The 23,242-nt window shown below is 38.6% G+C and overlaps 1 protein-coding gene across 1 annotated transcript; it reads right to left on the reverse strand.

Annotated features, from left to right (window-relative positions):
• Window positions 1-289: 289 nt before the first annotated feature.
• On the reverse strand, window positions 290-14,633 carry LOC308106301 (heat shock 70 kDa protein 12A-like; the record flags this gene model as incomplete). Its single annotated transcript, XM_080457345.1, has 6 exons — window positions 290-1,320; window positions 1,579-1,750; window positions 1,873-2,097; window positions 9,998-10,227; window positions 14,172-14,343; window positions 14,442-14,633. The coding sequence occupies 6 exons, from the start codon at window positions 14,631-14,633 to the stop codon at window positions 290-292; spliced, it is 2,022 nt and encodes a 673-aa protein (XP_080313471.1).
• Between the last annotated feature and the right edge of the window lie 8,609 nt (window positions 14,634-23,242).

Below are 23,242 nucleotides of genomic sequence, written 5' to 3' on the forward strand. Positions count from 1 at the left end.
AAAAGAGGAAAATGAAGGAGGGGGGGGTAGGGGGGGGTAGGTTAAGACTTAGACAGGGGCCATTTTCGAATTGCAGCCTCCTGAAGGTGTATCTTTAGGGCAGTTTTGAAAGTGAGTATCAGATTCGTGAGTATCAGATTCGTATCAGAGTATCAGATTAGAGTTGGCCAAAATCACCATTTTCCCTTATACCGTGGTTAACTTGTTACAGTGTATTAATCTCGTATCTATTACATAACTTGGGGCTTCAAGTTAATACAATGTAAATAGTTAGTCTTATTCTAGGATCCTACTTGCTCAAAAAGTCAATTTTGACTGAGTTTGTTGACTTGGAATCCACATCAGTGGCTGTGGCTGTTATTTCTGTGAAGCCAAATTTGACTTTCAACTGGATTTCACGATCCAGCCCACGTGTAGTATCTGGCATCTCAACATCAATTGAGTTCAGTTTTTCTATTCCCCACTCATCTACATATAGAGGATTCTTCCTTTCTGTGCGATAAAAACCTAAACATGCTGATGTCTGGTTTCTTTCTAGTGCTGTAAAGATGTGGTCTCTGGTTTCATCCCAACCTACATCTTCATCTATTGTCACCAGTGTTAAGAAAATATTACGACAGCGGTCACCCGTTTCAGTTGAGAACTTCTTTTCAGCCTTATGCTTCGACTCATCAAAACTGATAGAGCAATTAGTGCCATAAGTAAAGGCACTTTTTCGTGATGCCACTACTGCAGGGTTTCTTCCGAACATGACAGCTCCCTTCAAAATTGCCTGCTGGGCCAACGCAGGGCACAGTACTTTGCACTGAGCACCAAACTGCTCGGTAATGTGTCTGCGCAGAATCTCACTTGAGGCATAACCGCCCACTAACACAAGGTAATCAATTCTGAGATCCTTTTCCCCCAAGATTTCTTTGAGACTTTTAGTGATGCCACTCAGACTTTCATCAAAGAAAGATCTCATCTTTGCTTTTGAGATTTTGATCGACCCCTCGTCCCAAGATACACCTTGCACATTCTTGAAGTAATTCTCTATTGGTTTCTTTTTCTGAGCTAATGCTGCTAAGTTGAAAGGGCAGGAGATTTCTACAGCATCATCCACACTCTTAAGGACAAGGAAGTTATACATCAACTTTTGAAGCTCACTGGGAAAATCTCTTTCATACTCATTCCAGAGATCATCAGAGAATATTTCTTTCAGGCAACTTTTAAATTTTTTAGTAACCTGCTCCCCTCCCATATCATTACCGGAGGCCTTATGCAGCTCTTTTAGGACTCCTCCATCCAATACTTCATGTACCGTGATGTCAATGGTACCACCTGTAAGACAACAATGCTAGGCTTTAAAATGTGAACGTTTACATACATTTTGTATACTTTTTAATATAAAGTGGACAACAGAGGAAACATGGAGTGAAGTTGCATACATCTAAAGATAAGAATTGTGCAGTATATTGTAAGTAAAACGAATGTATGTACAGCTGAGTATATACTTTGTCTTATACATACACATATACAGTATACACACACCCACTCTTATTTACTATAATATATATATACAGCACAGCACAAACATACCTCCACAATCAGCAACAATGTATTGTGTTCCAGGATTTTGTTGTAGGGTAGCATGTGTTGTGTTCTCATCAACAAAACCATCTGAGGGCAACTGCTTACACCAGATTGAGGCTGCCTCTGGCTCCAATGCGATGACCAACTTGTCTGTCTGACTTTCTCTCACAATGCCAGCCTGAAAAGAAAGAAAGAAAGAAAGACCGAAAACATTCAAATTCACACATTTACATGTGTAGAAAATATCCTGTAGATAATTTTGATAATGTCATCATGTATGTTATAACAACATGGAATTGCCTCAGTTGCTGCTTTTCTCATGAACTGTTTTGCGGAAGCATCCCAAATAGCAGGAACAGTCAGAACCCAGGTGAAGTCAGACGCGGTGAAGGTTCGTCCTCTTGTGTTTTCAGCAATGGTGTTCAGTGCATGGTCCTTCAGGTAGCGTAGACTTTCTGTGAAGACTTTCAGGGCTCTCATTTTTTTGCCATTTACGGCTGTAATCATCAACTCCTCGTTGAGTTTCTGTTGAAAATGTAAAATGTATGTTGTTGATAAATAATTGAACATAGATTATATATATATATATATATATATATATATATATATATATATATATATATATATATATATATATATATATATGTATATGTATATGTATATGTATATGTATATGTATATATATAATATATTGTATATTATATATATATATAATTTTTAGAACACATTTTTATCCTAATTACAAATAAATATCATAGACTTACTTTTCCGTAGAGTTCCATCTTAAAGTTTTCAAAGAGAAGTGTTTTCTTTGCCATTTCATTTCCTTTTCTAGTGTATTCCCTTTTAGCATCATAACCAAATTTGAGGAATTGCTCATTTTCATCAAATAGAACACATGTAGGCGTCTTTGAGGTGTTCATTCCCTCTTCTCTTCCCCATTGTGGAAGAATGGGATCTATGTTAGATCCTTTGCCGCTGATAAGAAAAGCGTACCCACTGTAAGCAGTACCCAAGTCTATTGCTACTATAAATGCATCACCCATATTAGAAACCAGACAAAAGCTTGTCCAGGCCAACACAACTGAAATGAACACGCATCCCAGTTTTTATAGCATGAGCACCCTGTATCATGTCACTAAGCCCAACCCATTTGTTGCAACCGGCACAGTTCATTGGTGCAGTTGATGGAGGTGTAGGCTACTGCCTGATAAAAATCTTTGAAAGGCATGTTGGTCGCAAAGAAGAATATGAATAAGCATAAGAAATATGGTAATATTTTACTCCTTTTATCACTATGTACTCGGACTTGGACTTTAGACTCGAATTGGACAAATTTGATGACTTTAAATCTGGTGATTAAATGTCCCCACTATTCAGTGTGGCTACTTTATTAACAAGATTGTTAACAGTATATGTAGTAGCACAGTCAAAAATTATGCCAAAAGGATATCACAAAAATCCCTGGGGGGCTTGTTTTCATTGTGGTCCATTGTAGCTACTCAATTCATCAGTAAGACTTAGCCTACAATACATACATGAAAAGGGCATCAAAACAATGACAAATAAGCACATCCCATATCCTGCCGGGCTGGGTGCTGGATCGAAACTTCAACAGTAGAAAAATAATAAAATCTGCACACCAGTATGGTGCTCCCATTGTGGAAATGTTATTCGTGGTAACGTTTCGAGCAGACCTTACCGACAGTGCAGACACACAGACAGTTTAAGTTCAGTGTGAGGATCCCCACACCTGTGGCCATTAAGCCAATCAATCAGTCCTGAGAGTGCTACACATTTTAAACACCCTGTTCCAAGGAATTTCTTTTTTCTGACGCCGACGTCATTTTCTCTATCATGCAATTCCATTCGGCAGATTCGACTCACTGGGTGGCAGACTCACACCGGAAGTTCGGTGAAATAACATTGGAGTCTATGAGAGCCAAGTGGACAGCTTATGAACAAACACAATTTATGAACGATTGAGACCTTTATAAAATACTCGGTTCAAGAAAAAAAAGACGACATCACACATTGTTTTCTGCTGTGTTGCTTTTCGACGTTTACACTGTATAATTTTATAGAGGTATGTAAAGAGCACAAAGTAGGCCTACATTTCTGAACGTACCAAATCAAACGATACCTGCCGCTGTTTAGATGCCTCAATGAAATTATACAGTGCACATCGAAAAGCAAGTGATTAGAAAACATATATTTAACATATATACACATATAAAAAAACAGGGACAAGATGATGACAAGGAGATGCCCTATGACAAGGAGAGACTCCACCTAAATTTGGGAAAACTCAGAGGACAGCCTATGTACACAGGCTGCGGCACACAGTTAACTTATACAGGAGAAACCATACACCGGCACCGAATCTACGTTGCACCGCCGATCCACCTGATATGGCCATATATGGAGATCTCTGTATCTGTCAGTCCTTGTGCCTTTTATGGGCATCAATCGCAATCCCTGATGACCATAATGGACATGGCCCCTTTTCTGGCCATATATGGAGCTGAGTGATTTGTTTGTGCCTGATGCCATGATGACACATTGATGTTAGACAACACACTCCATATTTGGGCATAGCTCCTTTGGGAATGGTTATGGCATGAGTGTGATGGCGTGCTCCAACCGCCCGCCTGTCCTCCCTTAAGCCAATGTTAATATAGGATGAGTGTATTGTATTATTATTAGTAACTTTAATTTGAATAATAATTATAAATATCAAATGAGAATCTAGAATAATAAAACGTTTAACATAGTAATTATATAAACTTTAGGTTTTATCAACTGACATTTTCAGATTCTTTACGCACTGGCACTTCAACTAAGTTCTCACACGTCAGACAGAGAGACAGATAGAGACACATACAATGGAAGTGTAGATTTTCTCATTGATATACAGTACATGCATTTTATAAGAATGAATATAACTTTAATTACTCTGGATCAACTCAAACTGGTGTGGATTGATAGAATTATTTAACTGAGCAAATCTTTAACCATCTGTATCATGAATGATATGACACTAACACAGAACTTAAACCTGATCTTAAATGGCCTCATAATTAATTATAAATAATAATAATAAACTTTATTTGTATAGCACCTTTAATGGGTAACCAAAATCTACTCTGCCCCATTTTATCCAGGGAACGCTCGGTACCAGTGGGCCGAATGTTCCGGAACACTCGGCCCGCTTGGTGAGAACAGTCGGCACCAGCGAGGTGGAACACTCAGCCCGCGAGGTCGCGGATTTGACCGGGGCAGAGTAGTTAAACAAGCTAAAACGTTTGGGAACCCCTAGTATACAGTAGAGCAGGGGTCTGGGGGGTCCTCAGAGTTACCCCCCTCTTCAGAGTTACGGGGGGCCGCCAAACCTTTGTGTGATATATATATATATATATTTTTTTTACATCAACCACTTGAACCCTTGCATCCCTATCATCCCTATTTGATGAAAATAGTCGGTCTACAAGCTAACAACGCGTCACACTGAAATGCGTTGGGAGCTTGTAGATTGTCATTTTTTGTTGAAGAGAGTATTGGGGGTTTATAAGTGGTCAAGTATCCGAAAATACACATGAATTTTCTGAGAATAAAGGACATGGTCACAATGTAACACGTTGAGATTTGTTGGAGAGGGAAAAAAGGAGGGGGCCTAGTATTGGCCCCTGGGGGACACCGGTGGATGAAGTATTTAGGGGTTGAAGTGGTTCAACCAGTTAAGGGATGTACAGAGAATTCCACCTAGTCTGTTCACCAACATCTTGAGTGCCAAGAAGGCCAAGAAACATTTTTTAAATGATTTGACCAGAAATGGGGGGTTTGCATTAACTGGTTGAACCACTTGTAGGACGAAGGCTCTATACGTTCTGCTGGTGGGGGCTCCTCACTAGCAGGTGAGTCAGTAGGATACAACAGCAGTGACAACACAACAATGTGTGTGGGGAGGAATCAATCGGCATAACAACAAAATTGCGGTGAAAAAGGGGTAAAAGGCAAAAAAAGACTTTTGAAGGGCTAATATAACCCATGAAGTATTTGTATTTGTCATTCGGGGTTATAGCTCATTGATTATAGTCCACTCAGTGTAAAGTCCACTCATTGAAAGGGCCAATATAACCCTTAACAATGAATTTTTCCACCTGCCAAAAAGTAACTGCAGCTTCTACCTGTTGATTGAAAGCTTGTTTCTGCCTCAAAATGACTTGATTTCATTCTTAAGGGTTGTATTTATATTTTAACATTATAGTTCACACGATTGCACAATAGCAATTGTAATACCTGGTTGGCCGGGTACAAAAAAATACAAAAGTACAAAATATAATTCTTTGATATGTGGTGGTGACCCTGAATAGGTCTATCAAAAAGGTATGTCACCACTAGTTTGATTATGTATTCTGATGTATCAAGATACTTTCATGCAACAATAAAGTACGAAATGTATGAAAAGAGGTTGCCTTTGACAAAGTTGATATTTGACAACTGACTATGATGAATTGACTATGACGGACTAACAGTTTATGGCACAATGTTGCTTTATCTGTATTTCTTTGTTGGTAATGGTGGGGCATGGACATAATCCACATAGCATTGTGGTTGTAATGTTTGTCAGGTGTTACATTACCATACTTATGATTTTCAGTTGTTTTCATATTAATGTTGCCTGACGTCCACTCACATATAGTGACTAATTTGCTTGCACCAGTGACTCATTTGAAAACCACCAGTATCTGGCCAAACGCCGGGTAAAAAAACAGGTATCAAAGAAAGTCGGCGGAAGATTTGAGGGAAAGTGAAAGGCAGTAGCCTATGATACGATCAGGGAGAGAAAGTTTCAACCACAATGGCGAGACCTCTGGGAATTGGCTTGCGTATGATACAAATTAGGTATTTTCATGAAATGTTGTGTACATCAATGCCAATATTCAGATAAGTAGCCTAAGTTAGAGAAAAGATAACGTATACTCTCTAAGGTTATGTAAAGAAGTATATGATCATGAATTGCTGTGGTAGGCTACAATGTTGAAATGCAGATCTACAAGCTAAAAAGGCTGTCACAAATGCATGCATTGTGAGTTAAAGGAAGAGTTCACCCAAAAAATGACTTATTTTCTATCAATTGCACACCCCATGAAGCCTTGAATTCATGGATTTTTGTTTTGTTTTTGTGGCATTCCTAAGCCAATAATTTGATGACCGGGTGTGTATCCGGTAGGAGACACAAATAATCTACTTTGTGGAGCCGGTCATCAAATTATAGGAATGCCACAAAAACAAAAATAAATCCATGGATTCAAGGCAATTGATAGAAAATAAGTACTTTCACTATGAATTGAGTACATGGGGACCTCATTTGAAACAAGCCATTAGGCTTTCATGGGCTTTTCAATCCTATTTAGCTTGTATTTAAACTGTACTTTCATGTGCTTTTTTTCTGCAAATTTCTAAATAAAGTATTCAATCAATCAATCAGTTTGTAGATAGATCGGCGCGACACCGCCGTATACTTCGTCATACAATGTTGTACTAAGGTGCTCAGGCACCTTAGTTTAGTTTTTTTAGTTTTTTTTATTATCTCAGGTAATTTGTAAATATGTAGATAACTTGTCTGGCCTTCTGTTGCTCTCTTGTTTTGATCTCCTTGCCACCTGCCCCCCACCCTCTTCTTCTCCCCCCCCCCCCCCTCTTCTTTCTATGGAAACTAACGTTGCGATGGGAACGATGTACAAAAAAGAATTTCACCCACTTTTTTACCTTGTAAACCTGTGATGTGACAATAAAACTGATTCTGATTCTGATTCTGATTCTGTATGGTCAGTTATGGGTTAAGTGTTGCTCAGGGACACTTTAACACTTAAGCCCCATTTCACGAAAAGAGGTCAAAAACGAAAAAGGTTAATAACTAAAGGCTGGAATGCCTTTCCAAAGGTCTTGAGAACTGCAGGCTCTGTTGACATTTTTAACAAATGACATGACCTACCTGGTGAAACATGTTCAACTAGAAAAAGTGCTCCTCGGAGCACAGGTCTCCGCCAGGTCAGGTAGGTTGTTGTGGGCCAGCAATGTTCGGAATTGGCCAATCAGGATGGAATAGGAAAAATCGGAGGGAACCATCTTGATCACTTGACTACAGAGATAATATGTACCGATTTGCATGATGTTTGGACAAAATGTGTTGGAGTAATATAAAAAAGAAAAGTGTTGCAAAAATCTGCCTCCTGGTGGCGCTATAATAGGGCAATGTTAAAAGGGTGGCATTTGTTCCTCAACGAAGTGCGAATGTGTGTGTGCAACGTTTCACCGCAATCGGATGCTGGGTTCATGATTTGCGGCATTTTGTTCAAAACGGGCCACTCCTGTAAAGTTTAGATGTCAATCTTAGCCAATCAGGATGGAATATGAGAAATCAAAGAGATCCGTCTTGATCACATGACTATAGAGATCATGTGTACCGATTTGCGTGAAATTTGGATAAAATCTGAAGGCTTAATATCCAAGAATGTATTTTACTTTAGACGGCCTCCTGGTGGCGCTATAAAAGGCAAATGTGAAAAATGCAGGGCAAAGGTTTTTCCTTGGCCTCTAGAGAGTGTGCAAACAAAGTTTTACACAGATCGGTGCAGTTATTGGTAAAAAACACGAATCGGCCTGTTATAGCGAAAATTTTGGGGCAGAGGTTCTGAATTGGCATACAGGGAGTGTGTGTGCACAGTTTCGCTGCGATCAAGCCAACGGTGCCAGAGATTAGCTGCTGACAGACGGTAAAACATACTCTCTCGCCATGCCTTCGGCCTGGCGGAGACAACAACTCTTTTGAACATGTGGTGTAATAAGTATGTACATATTATTTGTATATAGCGCTTCTCACAGAGAACTGCTTTACATAGGCTATGTAACCTAGTGTGTAACTTAGTGTGGCAAGGAATTTACTCTCAGAATTATGTCTGACAATACCACCTTGAAGAGGTTATATCAAGGAAAATAATTTTGTAATGTTTGTTGGGGTCCCCAAAAACACAGATTAGATAAATGAGAGTTGAGGCATGAGTTTCGCCCAAATACATACATTTATTTAACATAAAGAACACAGACAACTGTTAAACACTTAACTGGAGTGTGGGAAAGGCAACAGAGTGAAAGGTTCTGTCACCTTTAGTCATTAACCTTCTTGTTTTTTGACATTTTTTTGTCCGGAACTTCAGTTTTCAGCTTAAGGTTGTTTTTTTTTGTCATCTTGTAAGAATGTTGTTGTTAAAAATGTGCAGTGCCTGAAGCTCTCAAGACCTGTGGAAGGACATTCCAGAGTCTGGGAGCTACAAACTGAAAGGTTCTGTCACCTTTAGTAATGAACCTTCTTGTTTTTTATCTTTCTTTTCGTCCGGTTCGTCCGGTTCAGTTTTCAGGTTCGCCCAGCTGAATGCTGTCCACAGAGGAGTGCGGAGGGGGGAGCAGTTAGGATGTAGTTAGTAGTTAGGGTGTAGGCATGTGTCTTACCGTGGGACACTTTGAACCTGAGACAAGCGGCTTCCCAGGCGGGCACTCTTAACCATTCAGCTATGGGCGCCCAACCTAGTACGAGGAATGACCAATATAGACCCTTGTCAGCTGACCTTATTTAGTACTAGATTTTCAAACCTAGTCCTATGTTGCGCTGATAGCAATGGTCACCAAACTATGGCCATTTGAAGTGTTAAGCACTGCTATATCACTGCTGCCGAGCAGTGTTATATAAACTTGCGATAAACTTGCAGCAGATCCACTGTCATACCTATGCAACCTTGTGTTCGGGAGGTAAGGGCCAAGAGGGAAATAGCAAGAGTCGCATTCTCCGGTTTATTTCCCGTTTCTGCGTGACGTAGGTGGACACCTTTTTAGGAGACAGGAAGCAAGTTGGAGTCTATTGATTCCAATGGAAGAGTGAACGTGAACACAGCTTCTGAACCATTCTTTAGCTCCATGGTCACTGAACTAAATATTGGACCCGATCGTCACAAGACACATAATATGCACGATTTCCATACTGAAATGGCTTTTTTTTTTGTGACACAAATTAGGAGAAAAAAAAAAAAAAGCATGCGCAAACATGACCGCTCCCTTCAAAATCGCCTGCTGAGCCATCAAAGGGTACAGTACTTTGCACTGAGCACCAAACTGCTTGGTAATGTGTGTGCGCAGAATCTTACTTGAGGCATAACCCCCCACTAACACAAGGTACTCAATGGCGAATTCCCTTTTCAAGATTATTTTGAGACTTTTAGTGATGCTGTTCAGACTTTCTCAGCCTCGCCCTTGAGATTTTGATCGACCCCTCGTCCCAGGTTACACCTGGCTCTGTCTTAAAGTAATTCTCCATTGGTTGCCTTTTCTGAGCTAATGCTGCTAAATTAAATGGGCAGGAGATGTTTACATCATCATCCACACATTTAAGAACAGAGAAGTTATACATCAGCTTTTGAAGCTCACTGCGATATGTTGTTTCATACTCATTCCAGAGATCATCAGGGAATATTTCCTTGAGTAAACATTTGAACTTCTTGTCAACATGCTCCCCTCCCAGACCGTTACCAGAGGCCTTATGCAGCTCTTTCAGGACTCCTCCATCCAACACTTCATGCACCGTGATGTCAATGGCACCACCTGTAAGACAACGGTGCTAGGCTTTAAAATATGAAAGCAAGAATGGACAACAGAGAAATAATATAGTTAAGTTGCAGTTTGTAATATGTTTGAAAAGCAAATAATTTCTAAAGAGGTTTGTGCATTGACTTACACTGTATGGTGAAACAGCTCTCAAAGTCAATTTTTTTGCAATTTAACAAATGAAAAAAATGCTGATGCTGTCTATATAGCATGATTTATTTTATGTTAATGTTTATGTTACTTTTGTTCCTTTTTATGAAACTTTAAGCTATTTGGATTTTGGATTTCAATAGTGTTTTTTACCATAAGTGAATGAGGAGGCAATTTTTTGTGTTATCAATTGCAAATCAACAGCGCGACTAGCGAGATCTGTCAGTTGGACTAGTTACATCATGACGAGTAAGTACACAACTCAAACCTCTACTAAAGTGTCATTGTGTGTTAATTATTAAATTGTGAAAAAAGGGGAATTCAAAAAAGACTTGCAAATGAAGAAAACAAGAGAGAATGACATAGATGTCATGGTGGATGGCGCAGGCCCCCCCCCCCCCCACAAAAAGAAAATAGCGTTTGGGGGCACAAAATCATGGGATGAAAAAAAAAAAAGAAAAAAAAAGAAAAAGAAAAAAGGAGGTCTGCGGTTCCCCCCCCTCCTTAGGGGTCCCTGGAGACCCTTGGGGGTCCCTGGGGGTGACCTACAGACACGGCGAAGGAAAACTGTAAAGCCACAGCCACGCATGCAAGATGTTGCACATGAACTCTGCAGCCGCACTGAGCAGAGATGCTCATAGGCCTGCATCGTGCGTCGCTGACACACAATATTGTGAAAGGACGCATTCATGACACCGTCGTGGCGTCCATGGGACGCACTAGAGTTGTCACCAACAACAGAGAAAAATATAAAAATTATTTGCGATAAAATTATTAGTGCACGATAAGTATCGGCCCGATAATTATCGGTTCGATATCAGGAATTATGACGTCATCCCGATAAAACCGATAACATTAATAATAGCTCCGATAATATATAATATTTGTCAACTGTGATCTGCATGGACTCTCGGTTAGACACCGTTGTAATGGAGAAGTATAACTCTCGAATGAATGAATCAAATTTATCAGACATCTGATAAAAAATACCGGTCATAATTATGTTTAAGCATTAATTACAATTAAGCAGGTGCGCAAATACAGCCGAACACTTAGGCCTACAGCATTATATTTTGGATTGAGCTATTTGAACATGAACCATGATGAACGAGTAATATACACATTTTATATACAGTAGCAGGGTCATCTTGCACAAATACATTAATTACCTACACTACCATTTGCGCCTGGCAATCTCTGCTTCTCACCCATTGACTTGCATGTTAAATGATGGCGTTTCCCCTTAAAAATAATCGATCATTTCAGGAGCAAGAGCTTAAAAATCTCTTCTAAATTTAGTCAACAAGGCCTGCAGTAGGCTATGCACTGGACAAATATGCATGACATTATTTCAATAAACTAAAAACATGGGAAATGTTAGAGGGAGTAATAGCCATGGATACACGACGGTCGACTGTCACGACCGTCATGGATGAACTTCAACCTGGTGTTTGCACTTTCTCCATTTATGGCCCGTACATCTACATAAACGTTCATATTTCAAATATAAAGTGCTTATCCCATGGCGACGGAGGTTACATGTATATACGGGCTCTCAAAAGTACCTGTATCATCCGTATTGTTCAATAAAAAGCATTTTAATCTGATCGGTGGCCATTTTCTCCATATGCTTTCAACTGAGTGACCCTATCGGTTGGTAGGTGTATTGCACTCCAATACATTATGAAAAAATGGCCACTGATCGGATTAAAATGCTTTTCATTGAACAATACAGAATATACGGTTACTTTTGAGAGTCCCGTGCATAATTGTAACATCCGTGGCCATGGGGTAAGCACTTTATATTTGAAATCTGAACGTTTATAGAGATGTACGGACCGTAAATGGAGAAAGTGCAAACACCAGGTTGAAGGTGATCCTTGACTGTAACAGGACTTTTCATGTACCGCAGGGACTGCAGTAGCAGACGCAGTTAATAAATAGACGAACAAATGAATTAATATACTTTAACGTGCGGAATCCAAAACAGGCAGCGCTGTGATTCTGAATTTTGTTACGATTACGGTGATTAGTAGCCTATTATTGACACCACCTGGGCGAGTGAGTCATGTAACTTTCCTGGTTGCAGCCTTGCAGTTTAAGTGCAGATTTCAGCTTGGGAAAAGCAGCCTTTAACGGGTTTGGGTACGTGGTTCATAATCACCATTGCGTTATCGTGGTATTCCTACTACTAGTCCCAGAAACACACACACGCTGTTAAGAGAGAGAGAAAGAAAGAGCGAGCGAGAGAGAGAGAGAGAGAGCTTGCAGAGGGTACAGCCACACATGATGGGATACGGAAGTCCCATACACACCCATGTTAAGTTTAAAACCGGAAGAACGGTCGCGATAACATGGGTGTGTATGGGACTTCCGCCCGTCTACCGTCCGTAAGACGGACGGTAGACGGGCGGAAGTCCCATACACACCCATGTTATCGCGACCGTTCTTCCGGTTTTAAACTTAACATGGGTGTGTGTGGGACTTCCGCCCGTCTACCGTCCGTAGACGGACGGTATCCCATCATGTGTGTATGTACCCGGTGGGTGCATACACACATGATGGGATGGGATGGGATAGACGGGCGGAAGTCCCATACACACCCATGTTAAGTTTAAAACCGGAAGAACGGTCGCGATAACATGGGTGTGTATGGGACTTCCGCCCGTCTATCCCATCCCATCCCATCATGTGTGTATGCACCCAAAGCCGTGTCAGCGGGTCTCCGCAACACAGAATGGTGTGAAGTCAATAAGTACATTTACTCAAGTACTCTACTTAAGTACAATTCTCAGTCACTGTTCGCCTCGCTGTATATATAAATACTATATAAAAAGTAACAGAGTAACGCACCATGTAGTAACGGTAACTGAGTTACTGAATTAAAAAAAGAATGCGTTAGAGTACTAGTTACTGAAAAAAATTACGGCGTTACAGTAACGCGTTACGTCCCAACACTGACTGGCTACGCTGTACAGAGAGAGAGAGAGAGAGAGAGAGAGAGAGAGAGAGAGAGAGAGAGAGAGAGAGAGAGAGAGAGAGAGAGAGAGAGAGAGAGAGAGAGAGAGAGAGAGAGAGAGAGAGAGAGAGAGCGCTCAGTGGTGCTTAAACGAAGAAAATGTACACAGAATATCATCTAAAACTATGCTAAATAAACCCCCAAAAAATATCAAAAATAAAGTCGGACCTTTATCTAAATTACCTTTATATTTATTGGACACTTAAATGTTTTAGGTACATTCTGTAATTGATGAAAATTTATTTTAAGGTGACATTTCAATGCTCTTAAATGAACACAGGATCACAGAAAATCACCTGAAACTATGCTAAATATGTCCAAAACAAATAAAAAATAAAATCGGGACTTTATTGTGGCTTAAATAGATTCAAGTCGACAAGTTTTGGTGCATTCTATAATTTAACAAAACATTCTGATGCCTCCATAGTCTGTCTACTTCTCCACAGTCCCTGTGACAGCAATGGCGGCTGTTCAAACATTTTCGGAGCAAAGGGGGGCGTCTCCCTGCATGAATCCAAGTTGAAGCAACCAATCGGTGGACGGACATTTAATGATGACCGTTTCAGACCTTTTTTTAGCAAACCCGCCCCCTTTTTCCAACAGACCAACCAGACTTACCCAACCCCGCCCCTTTTTCACCGACGCCCCGCCTCTCTTTAAATAGCTTCGGAGGTTAACTCCCCCTTTTGGTCAGATGCCTGATATCTGTTCATTAGGATGGCTTTGCGCCATCCAAAAACAGCAACAACATAAAAGTCACAGCACAACATACCTCCACAATCAGCGACAATGTATTGTGTTCCAGGATGTTGTTGTAGGGTACCATGTCCTGAGTTCTCATCAATAAAACCATCAGAGGGAAGCTGCTTACACCAGATTGAGGCTGCCTCTGGTTCCAATGCGATGACCAACTTGTCCGATTGACTTTCTATCACAATGCCAGCCTAAAAAAAGAAAGAAAGAAAGAAAGAACATTATTTAAATTCACACATTTCCATGGGTAGATAACGTCATCATGCATGTTATAACAACATGGAATTACCTCCGTTGCTGCTTTTCTCATGAACTGTTTTGCAGTAGCATCCCAAATAGCAGGAACAGTCAGAACCCAGGTGAAGTCAGACGCAGTGAAGGTTCGTCCTCTTGTGTTGTCAGCAATGGTGATCAGTGCATGGTCCTTCAGGTAGCGTAGACTTTCTGTGAAGACTTTCAGGGCTGTAATTTTTTTTGCCATTTACGGCTGTAATCATTAGATCCTCATTGAGTTTCTGTTGAAAATGTTAAATGTATGATGTTAATAATTTTATAAAGATTTATAATATAATTTTTAGGAAAAAAATCTATCCTAATTACAAATTAATATCATAGACTTACTCTTCCGTATAAAAGTTCCATCTTTAAGTTTTCAAAGAGAAGTGTTTTCTTGGCTTTTTCATTTCCCTTTTTGGTGTATTCCATTTTAGCATCATAACCAAATTTGAGGAATTCCTCATTTTCATCAAATAGAATACATGTAGGTGTCTTCGGGGTGCTTATTCCATGTTCTATTCCCCATTGTGGAACAACTATGTTAGCTTCTCTACCTTTGATACTAAAGGCGTATCCACTGTAAGCTGTGCCGAAGTCTATTGCTATTATAAACGTATCCCCCATATCGGAAACCAGAAGAAAGCTAGTCCAAGTCAACACTGAAATTAAAACAGGTGGCTTTTATAACATGAGCACCTATACGTGGTAGGTCACTACTATTATAAACCAGTTAAGGGCTATGCAGAGAATTCCACCTAGTTTACAAGTCTGTTCACTAACATCTTGAGTGCCAAGAAGGCCAAGAAACATTTTTTTAATTATTTGACCAGTAATGGGAGGTTTGCAAAACTGGTTGAACCACTTCAACCCTACATACTTGAAACAACCACTGTTTAGTACAAAATACGTATATCATTTACATTATTGAGGTGTGTTTTTAAAAGCATCTATTTCATTTGACTGAGCAACTTTCATTTGTAGTTGAGTAATGTTTCACCAGGAGTAGGCTAGGCTATACTTTGACTAAAGTACTGGGTTGAGTATTTTGTAGAGCTTCACTTTGAAACATATAGTAATGTCCAGGACCCTTCACTGACCAGACAAAAAGATGTACTCTGAAAAAATAAATCAGGCTAGTTTTTTTGCTTTTTTGCTGTTTTCTATGTTTTCCATTTTTGGATTTGGGTTCAGGGTTAAAAACAAATCCCATGGGACATTAATTCAGCCTGGCACCTGGCAGAATCTTAAAATACCTGTACACATTTCAAGGATTAAGAAAAACGCTAGTGTCGTCACTCTCATAGTTATATCACGCTGGGATGAGCACCATGTAGTATGTCACTAAGCCCCACCCTTTGGTATTTCTTGGAACCTACATTAGCGCAGGTTAGACCAGACCAGTTAAGGGTCGGCACAAATCAGATCCTGACAAGCAACAGCAAACATGGAAACGGAATTCACACAGGTAAGCTGTGAAACTAACAACATTTCATTAATGTTTCTTTTGATGGATGAAGTGATGCCACGCAAAAAAAGAAGAAAAAATAATAACCCAAAGCAAAAACAATTACCAAAAAATGTGTTAACAAGGAAGGAAGAGATTCACCCACTTCCCTTTGGAAAATATTGGTAAAGCAGTCAACAATATGGTCTGATCACTTAACCTTCCAGGTTGTGTCTGTTTTCTCCGATGGCACCTGGAGAGATGAAGATAACAATTTGCAGCAACAATGTGATCAAACATGTGAACAAAATGCCTTGGACACAAACAGTACACCGTAAGTAGGCTACTTGGATTATCACTAATTATAAGAAATGTTAAGATGCAAACTTGTATTTTGTGTTCAGTACACTGCAAATATTTTAAAATAGATATTATCTTGCTTTCTGTTATATGCATTTACCACATCAAGACCTATCGAGTAGGAACAAAATGTACAAAACCCAGAATTATTACAATCTATTTATTCTGTAGAATTTACATTAAATTGAAATACATACTGTAAACATATCCTATAATCCAACTGTTTGTCTTGTATGAATTAATATAATTAAGCATGGGTCTGTTTCCTCCGATGGCACCTTCAGAGATGTAGGTGACAATTTGCAGCAACAAGGTGATCAATGTGAACAAAATGTCTTGGAAACACACAGTACACAGTAAGTTGGATATCGTCGCTGTCGGGCAGACAGTTATCTCCATAATTAACATTTTTTCGCAGATTAATGCCTTACTTCAGAGTGTGACACAAAAGGAGTGAAATTAGCTGATCTACAAGATCACAAGATGTGACACGGTGTGAACTTGTAGATCTGCTATTTTTACTATTTTAAGTGTTTTATAATTGGAAAAAGAAAGGTTTCCACCCGACATGTTAAAATGCACATTGTATTATGTTTACTGATGCCATATACTGTATGTGTGGATAAAACCTGTTCAATGGTCTGCAAACTCATTATACAACAACTTATCTTTCTATTCCTAAGCATAACATTGTTGCATACTGTAGCAACTTTAAGCAAGATTCAAATTCAAATATGAAAATGTATGACATGAGCAAGCATGTGATTTTTGAAAGCAAGATTGTTTGAATACTAGATGAAATGTTAGAATATGACAATGCAATTATTATAACTTATTATGGGAGTGCCATTTTAAGCATGTTAACCAAATGCTTTTAACACAGTTGCCATGAGGTGGAGCAACCGTACAAGGACAAACCTAAGGAAGAAAGGTACGTTTTATTCTTTGTTTAGAGCCTATGCAATCTGGGAACCCATCGCCAACTGAAAATGAAAAACAGCGCCCTCTGCTGTTTGTTCTATGTCTGTTGGCTCTGGGCGGAAGAAAACGTAACGCTAGTGCTCAGGGAAACCGGGGTTTAGAGGTCTGCCTTCAGCTTTCTCTTCCGGTGGGTGCCACTATGTTTTCATTCCCACTAACAATATTTCTACACGGAACACTAACACCACTTCTCCCAGAGAACATGGATCGTTTTGGTTATAAGCCCACTTGTTTCTATGATGAAAGAGTAAGTTAAAATGTGAATATCTTTCCGTGGTTTTGTCTGCTCCGCGGACGCTATTGTTAAATTAGTTTGGGTTTGTTTCGAGGGGGAAAGATCGACGGACATGTGAATCCCGCCCACTACATTTGATTGGGTAAAGCGCGGCCTACTTCCTGATCTGAATGCGCACAAGTTATGACGAACCTCCCCGACAGATTCCAACGCAGCGCAGAATCTGTTCTTGAGAGATTAGAGCCTATGAAGTGTTTAGATGCTTGTAATACTGTTAGAATGAACTGGTGCAACATTATCATGTCAAACTGAAGGAGTCGAGTTCAATATTGCAAAATGCAACATTTTACAATAAAGTAGACTATAATTTGAAAAAGAAAGGCTTCCACCCAACATGTTAAAATGCACATTGTATTATGTTTACTGATGCCTTAGGTAGTGGATAAAACCTGTCCAATGGTCTGCAAACATTTCTCATTATACAACAACTTCTCTTTCTATTCCATAAGCATGGCATTGCTGCATACTGTTGCTACTTTAAGCAAGATTCAGACTCAAATATGAAAATGTATGACATGAACAAGCATGTACTTTGTGTATTTTTTAAAGCAAGATTGTTAGAATATGAGAATGCAATTATCATAACATATTATGGGAGAGCCATTTTAAGCATGTTAACCAAATGATGCTTTTAACACAGATGCCATGAGGTGGAGCAACCGTACAAGGACAAACCTAAGGAAGAAAGGTACGTTGTTTAGAGCCTTTCCTAATGAAAGCAGCCCTGAAGTGTTTAGATGCTTGTAATACAGTTAGAATGAATTGGTGCAACAAACATCATCATGTCAAACTGAAGGAGTCAAGTTCAATTTAGCAAAATGCAACATTTTACAATAAAGTATAAATTCAATATGTGAAAATACTTATACAATTTTCTACAATCAAAGATGTAATGATATAAATTATATTAAACAAACTGAGTTAATGTTTTCAATATGAGAACCTATGAGAGATAACTAAATTATGTTTTTAACACAGATGTTATGAGATGGAGCAAGATAACCAAGGGAGATGCAAGGAGGCAAGGTATATTTTCTTCTCAATTTGCTATATGTTCAGAGACTCTAATCATCATTTTTGTTGTTGTTGTTTTTACATATTAACTGAAGTTTTTATCTCTGTTATATGCATTTACCAAATCAAGCTGTACCAGGTGTGAAGAGAATGCCCAAGAACATAAACAAATGTGAGCTCAAAATCTGTTAAAAACAGTTTACATATATTTTTTTAATATATTTTGTTAACATTAATCTATAGAGAAAATGTATCAACATGTATCCCATAACCCAAATATTATCATGGTATTATAAAATAATATGTTTATAATACAGTATGCACGAGATGGAGCAACGTTACAAAGACCAGCTAAACAAAGCGAGGTAAATATTCTTCTAAATATGTTCTGATAAGCAACACTAATAAAGTTCCTGGTGAATTAAAGATGTGAAAATACATCCACACCCTTACAATTAAACAACCATTCAAAACATGTGTCTGTCTGTCTGTCTGTCTGTCTGTCTGTCTGTCTGTCTGTCTGTCTGTCTGTCTGTCTGTCTGTCTGTCTGTCCGTCCGTCCGTCCAACAGTTACACAACTATGTTTACGTTGTTTTAGTTCATGAAATTGTTGATCAAGGAATTAAGCATGTTCACATACAGACTTTTGCTCCCTCAGAACTGCATTGAAAGAACGTGAGAAAGAAAAAGACTCATTCAAAAACAGGTATGTGAAAATATTCAGAACAAACTAACTAAAAGCAAGTAAAAATTAAAAGGTTGTTATACAAAATGAAAATCTTATCATATTATTTTTAAGGGCCTTACACACTAAAGCTCAAAATATGTTTAAACAGTTTATATATATTTTTATATATTTTTGTTAACATTAATATACAGAGAAAATGTATCAACATGTATCCCATAACCCAAATATTTTCCTGGTATTATATAATAATATGTTTATAATACAGCATGCATGAGATGGAGCAACATTACAAAGACCAGCTAAACAAGGCGAGGTAAATATTCTTCTAAATATGTTCTGATAAGCAACACTAATAAAGTTCCTGGTGAATTAAAGATGTGAAAATACATCCACACCCTTACAATTAAACAACCATTCAAAACATGTGTCTGTCTGTCTGTCTGTCTGTCTGTCTGTCTGTCTGTCTGTCTGTCTGTCTGTCTGTCTGTCTGTCCGTCCAACAGTTACACAACTATGTTAACGTTGTTTTAGTTCATGAAATTGTTGATCAAGGAATTAAGCATGTTCACATACAGACTTTTGCTCCCTCAGAACTGCATTGAAAGAACGTGAGAAAGAATTAGACTCATTCAAAAACAGGTATGTGAAAATATTCAGAACAAACTAACTAAAAGCAAGTAAAAATTAAAAGGTTGTTATACAAAATGAAAATCTTATCATATTATTTTCATCTTGTGAAGAATGGCAGCCAATCTGAGCAATGAATTAAAGACAGGAGATTGCGAGAGCATGGACAGCCCTGTTAGCAAGACACGATTGACAGCCATGTATGAACAACTAAACTTCATCAAGTGGCCAAAAATCAAGGGTGATTTGAAAACAAAGAAGGAAAACAAAAAGCTGGCAGATGATTTGATTCGGGTATGTAAACATGTGATGACTGAAAGTTGTTCTGCAGTTTCCTTATTCAATTATTAGCTTAATTTACTAAATCCATGCATCTTCTTACACCCAATGCTTTTATGATCAGGCAATGTTTGAGGCTTCAAGAAAGAAAATGGATGTGAAGAAGAAGAAAATAGAGAAAATGTTTGCATTCAACAAGCACAGCACATCACCATCACCTAAGGATGTATGATGACATCTGATTACAGGAAATTACCACATTTAATCTTGTAATTGTGCTGTAATGTTAATATTCTACCTTTCTTACAGGTCACAGTGTACAAAAAAATTGCAGTCCAAAATCTTCAAATGGCTGTATACCACAGCAGAAAAGAAGATGTTAAGGTAGGCTACTGTATGGTTGTTGTATTGTTTTTGATTGATTGATTGAATACTTGATTAATAGTTTGCAAAAAGTACAGTGGTACAATCATACAATGATGCTAAAAGGATAACACTAAAAGGCCTGAGGGCTTGTTTCTATTATGGTCCTCACAAAAAGACCATCAAAGTTGTGGAAGCTTACAAAAGTATCATACTGTACATGAAGCTTAGGTTGGGACGATAACAGTAGTTAACATGTACAGGTTAAGGGCCTTACACACTAAACAGACTACAGACTGTAAGTCGAATGAAGTCGGGAGATCAGTCGGTTGAAAGGTGTGAAAATGTTGCTGCTGCAACTCTCTCCACACATTACTCTCTCCACTCCGCACTTTACACAGGCACCATACATTTATCTGGTGTCGGGTTAGTGTGTTGGGCCCTTTAGGATGGGTTGTTGTTTAAGGATCACTGAATGAATGTATTAAATGATTTAATACAATGAATGATTAGTTCCATATTGTCTCATACAGGTTCCTTTCCTGAAATACCAAGAGAGGGTTCCTGCAGAGGTAGCAATGACATTCAGAGATCTGGCTGCTGAATGCTACTGGTTGGGTTGTTTGATGGCTTTAAACAGTCCTCCACTTCAGCCTGACTGGGAGAGTCTTATTCCTGGACCTGACGCTTGGAATATCTTCCCACCTGCTATTAAGCTTACTTCCAGCATGGAGACTGAGCCTTAAAGCTATGTGTTAAAAAATGTCTGGTTTTAAATGAGGGTTACTAAATGAATGGGATGAATTGATTACACAGGCCGTCACACGCATTATCAATTTAATGACTATGAAAACTCCATTACTGTTGCACTGCCACTATCACCTGTTATATATCTGCTGTTAAGCGATGTTTCTTACTTGTATAAGAGACTGATAATCTGCCTTTTTATTTCTTTTTTAGCGGTTACCTTATGTGCATTTGATATTCTGTTATCTAACTTTTCCTTTGTTACTTTCTCTATTCTTAAGATTATGTTTAGTTAGTCAGATACTTACTTATTTACTTACATTTTGTAACTGCATTCTTTTGGTGGTGGTATGAGAAAACATGTGATGAGAAAGTAAACTTAAATTTCATGTGGAAGTTGAAGTTGTTTTGCTTTCATTCAGTAAGTGTCACATAGTATTGTGGTAACTGACTTTGGAACTGCTTATCTGCATTCAACTCCATTGTCAAAATTAAGCATTTTGTACATTATATGTATGTCTACTTTGAGATATCTTTCTCTTGAACATGGTTTGGTTAAACGTTTAAGTGAATATTTAACACATTTTCCAAACAACTTTTTACTATAATTGTCAATTAGTGGTTCAAGGGCCATCTATTATCCATTAATAGCCACAAGGTGTCAGTGTTGCACAAGTGAGCATGTTTCCCCAGGCAACTGTAAAGAAAAGGGTAAAAGACAACTGTTTCATGCATTTAGTTTGATTGATTGATTGAATACTTTATTAGCAAAAAAATATAGGAAAGTACAGTTCTATACAAGGTCTGCTAAGGATTTTAAACCCAAGAAAGCCTATGGCTTGTTTTCATTGGGGTCCTTTGTACTCAATTCATCGAAACATTAATGACAGACAAATATACACTACTATGCAAAATATCATATAAACAGTTGGAAAACAAAAACAAAAATATGTACAGTAAACAGTTCGAGGGGGTGGGGGGGCTAGGCTTTGACTTCTACAGGAGAATCATATTCACCACTTCCCAGTACTGTAGGTCTGCCTTTACCAGTTACTGGAGTGAAACCCGTCTGGAGGCCTCAAGTAAAGTGCTTGAGATTATAGTTGTGGGGTTTTTTTGTGTAGAAAATAAAAATGAGTTTAACCTACCATGAATAATGTGGTTTAGGTTGTTGCATTTTCTCATTCAAACTAATGATTCAATCATTCTGAATTGCTGTGAGGCCCTGGCTGCATAGCTGTTAATTCTCAATGTTTCTGTCTACAGTTCATGTCTACTGGTTGGGGGTGCGTAAAGCTCAGCCTCAGCCAGTTAATTCACAGACCAGGCTCCTTGTGAACGCGACAACGCCCGTCTTGTCTCACGTCTCTCCTTTCTTTCTGCCATTGGTTTCCTGTCTCTCAGTCTACACTGACCTAAATGAAATAAAGCATGCTTATGACCCCCAACAATCTTAAACAAACAAAAAGGTTCTCTCTACAGTACTTGTAAATTTGTTTTGTAAAGTTTATAAAATGTCTGGTCAGTATGCTGAGTTTCCAGAGACTCCTGTGTTGGATTGTCAATTGTATTCTGTGTGAAACATTTGAGATACAACTGTTTGCGATATGATATTAAAGGTATAAGGAGGAATAGGTATGATTCCCCAGCAGGTTCCTTGAAAAATTGGTAATGATTCTTGAAACCTGCTCTTTTATTCTTTATCACTTATTTAAAATAAGTAAAGTACATTATAATGTTCAACCTTTTGGGGGAAGACATGTATGTTGATATTGTGGTTAAAAAAAACGAACATAATCAGACTCAGCTGGTTCTCATTTCTAGATGATTATTATTATGGATTATACCATTTGCTAGAGTTGTAAGTTAACACTTGTGAGTGAAGTGCCAACACAAAGTTCCTATAACAAATACATATTGGCCCAAAATATTGTACTAATAATTCACATAGGACTGTGGTTGTAATATTTGTCAGATGCTACGTTACAGTTTAGTGTTACCTGAAGTTCACTCAC

The sequence above is a fragment of the Gymnoscopelus braueri genome (genome assembly GCF_963280865.1).
Source record: "Gymnoscopelus braueri genome assembly, chromosome: 18".
Classification (NCBI taxonomy): Eukaryota; Metazoa; Chordata; class Actinopteri; order Myctophiformes; family Myctophidae; genus Gymnoscopelus; species Gymnoscopelus braueri.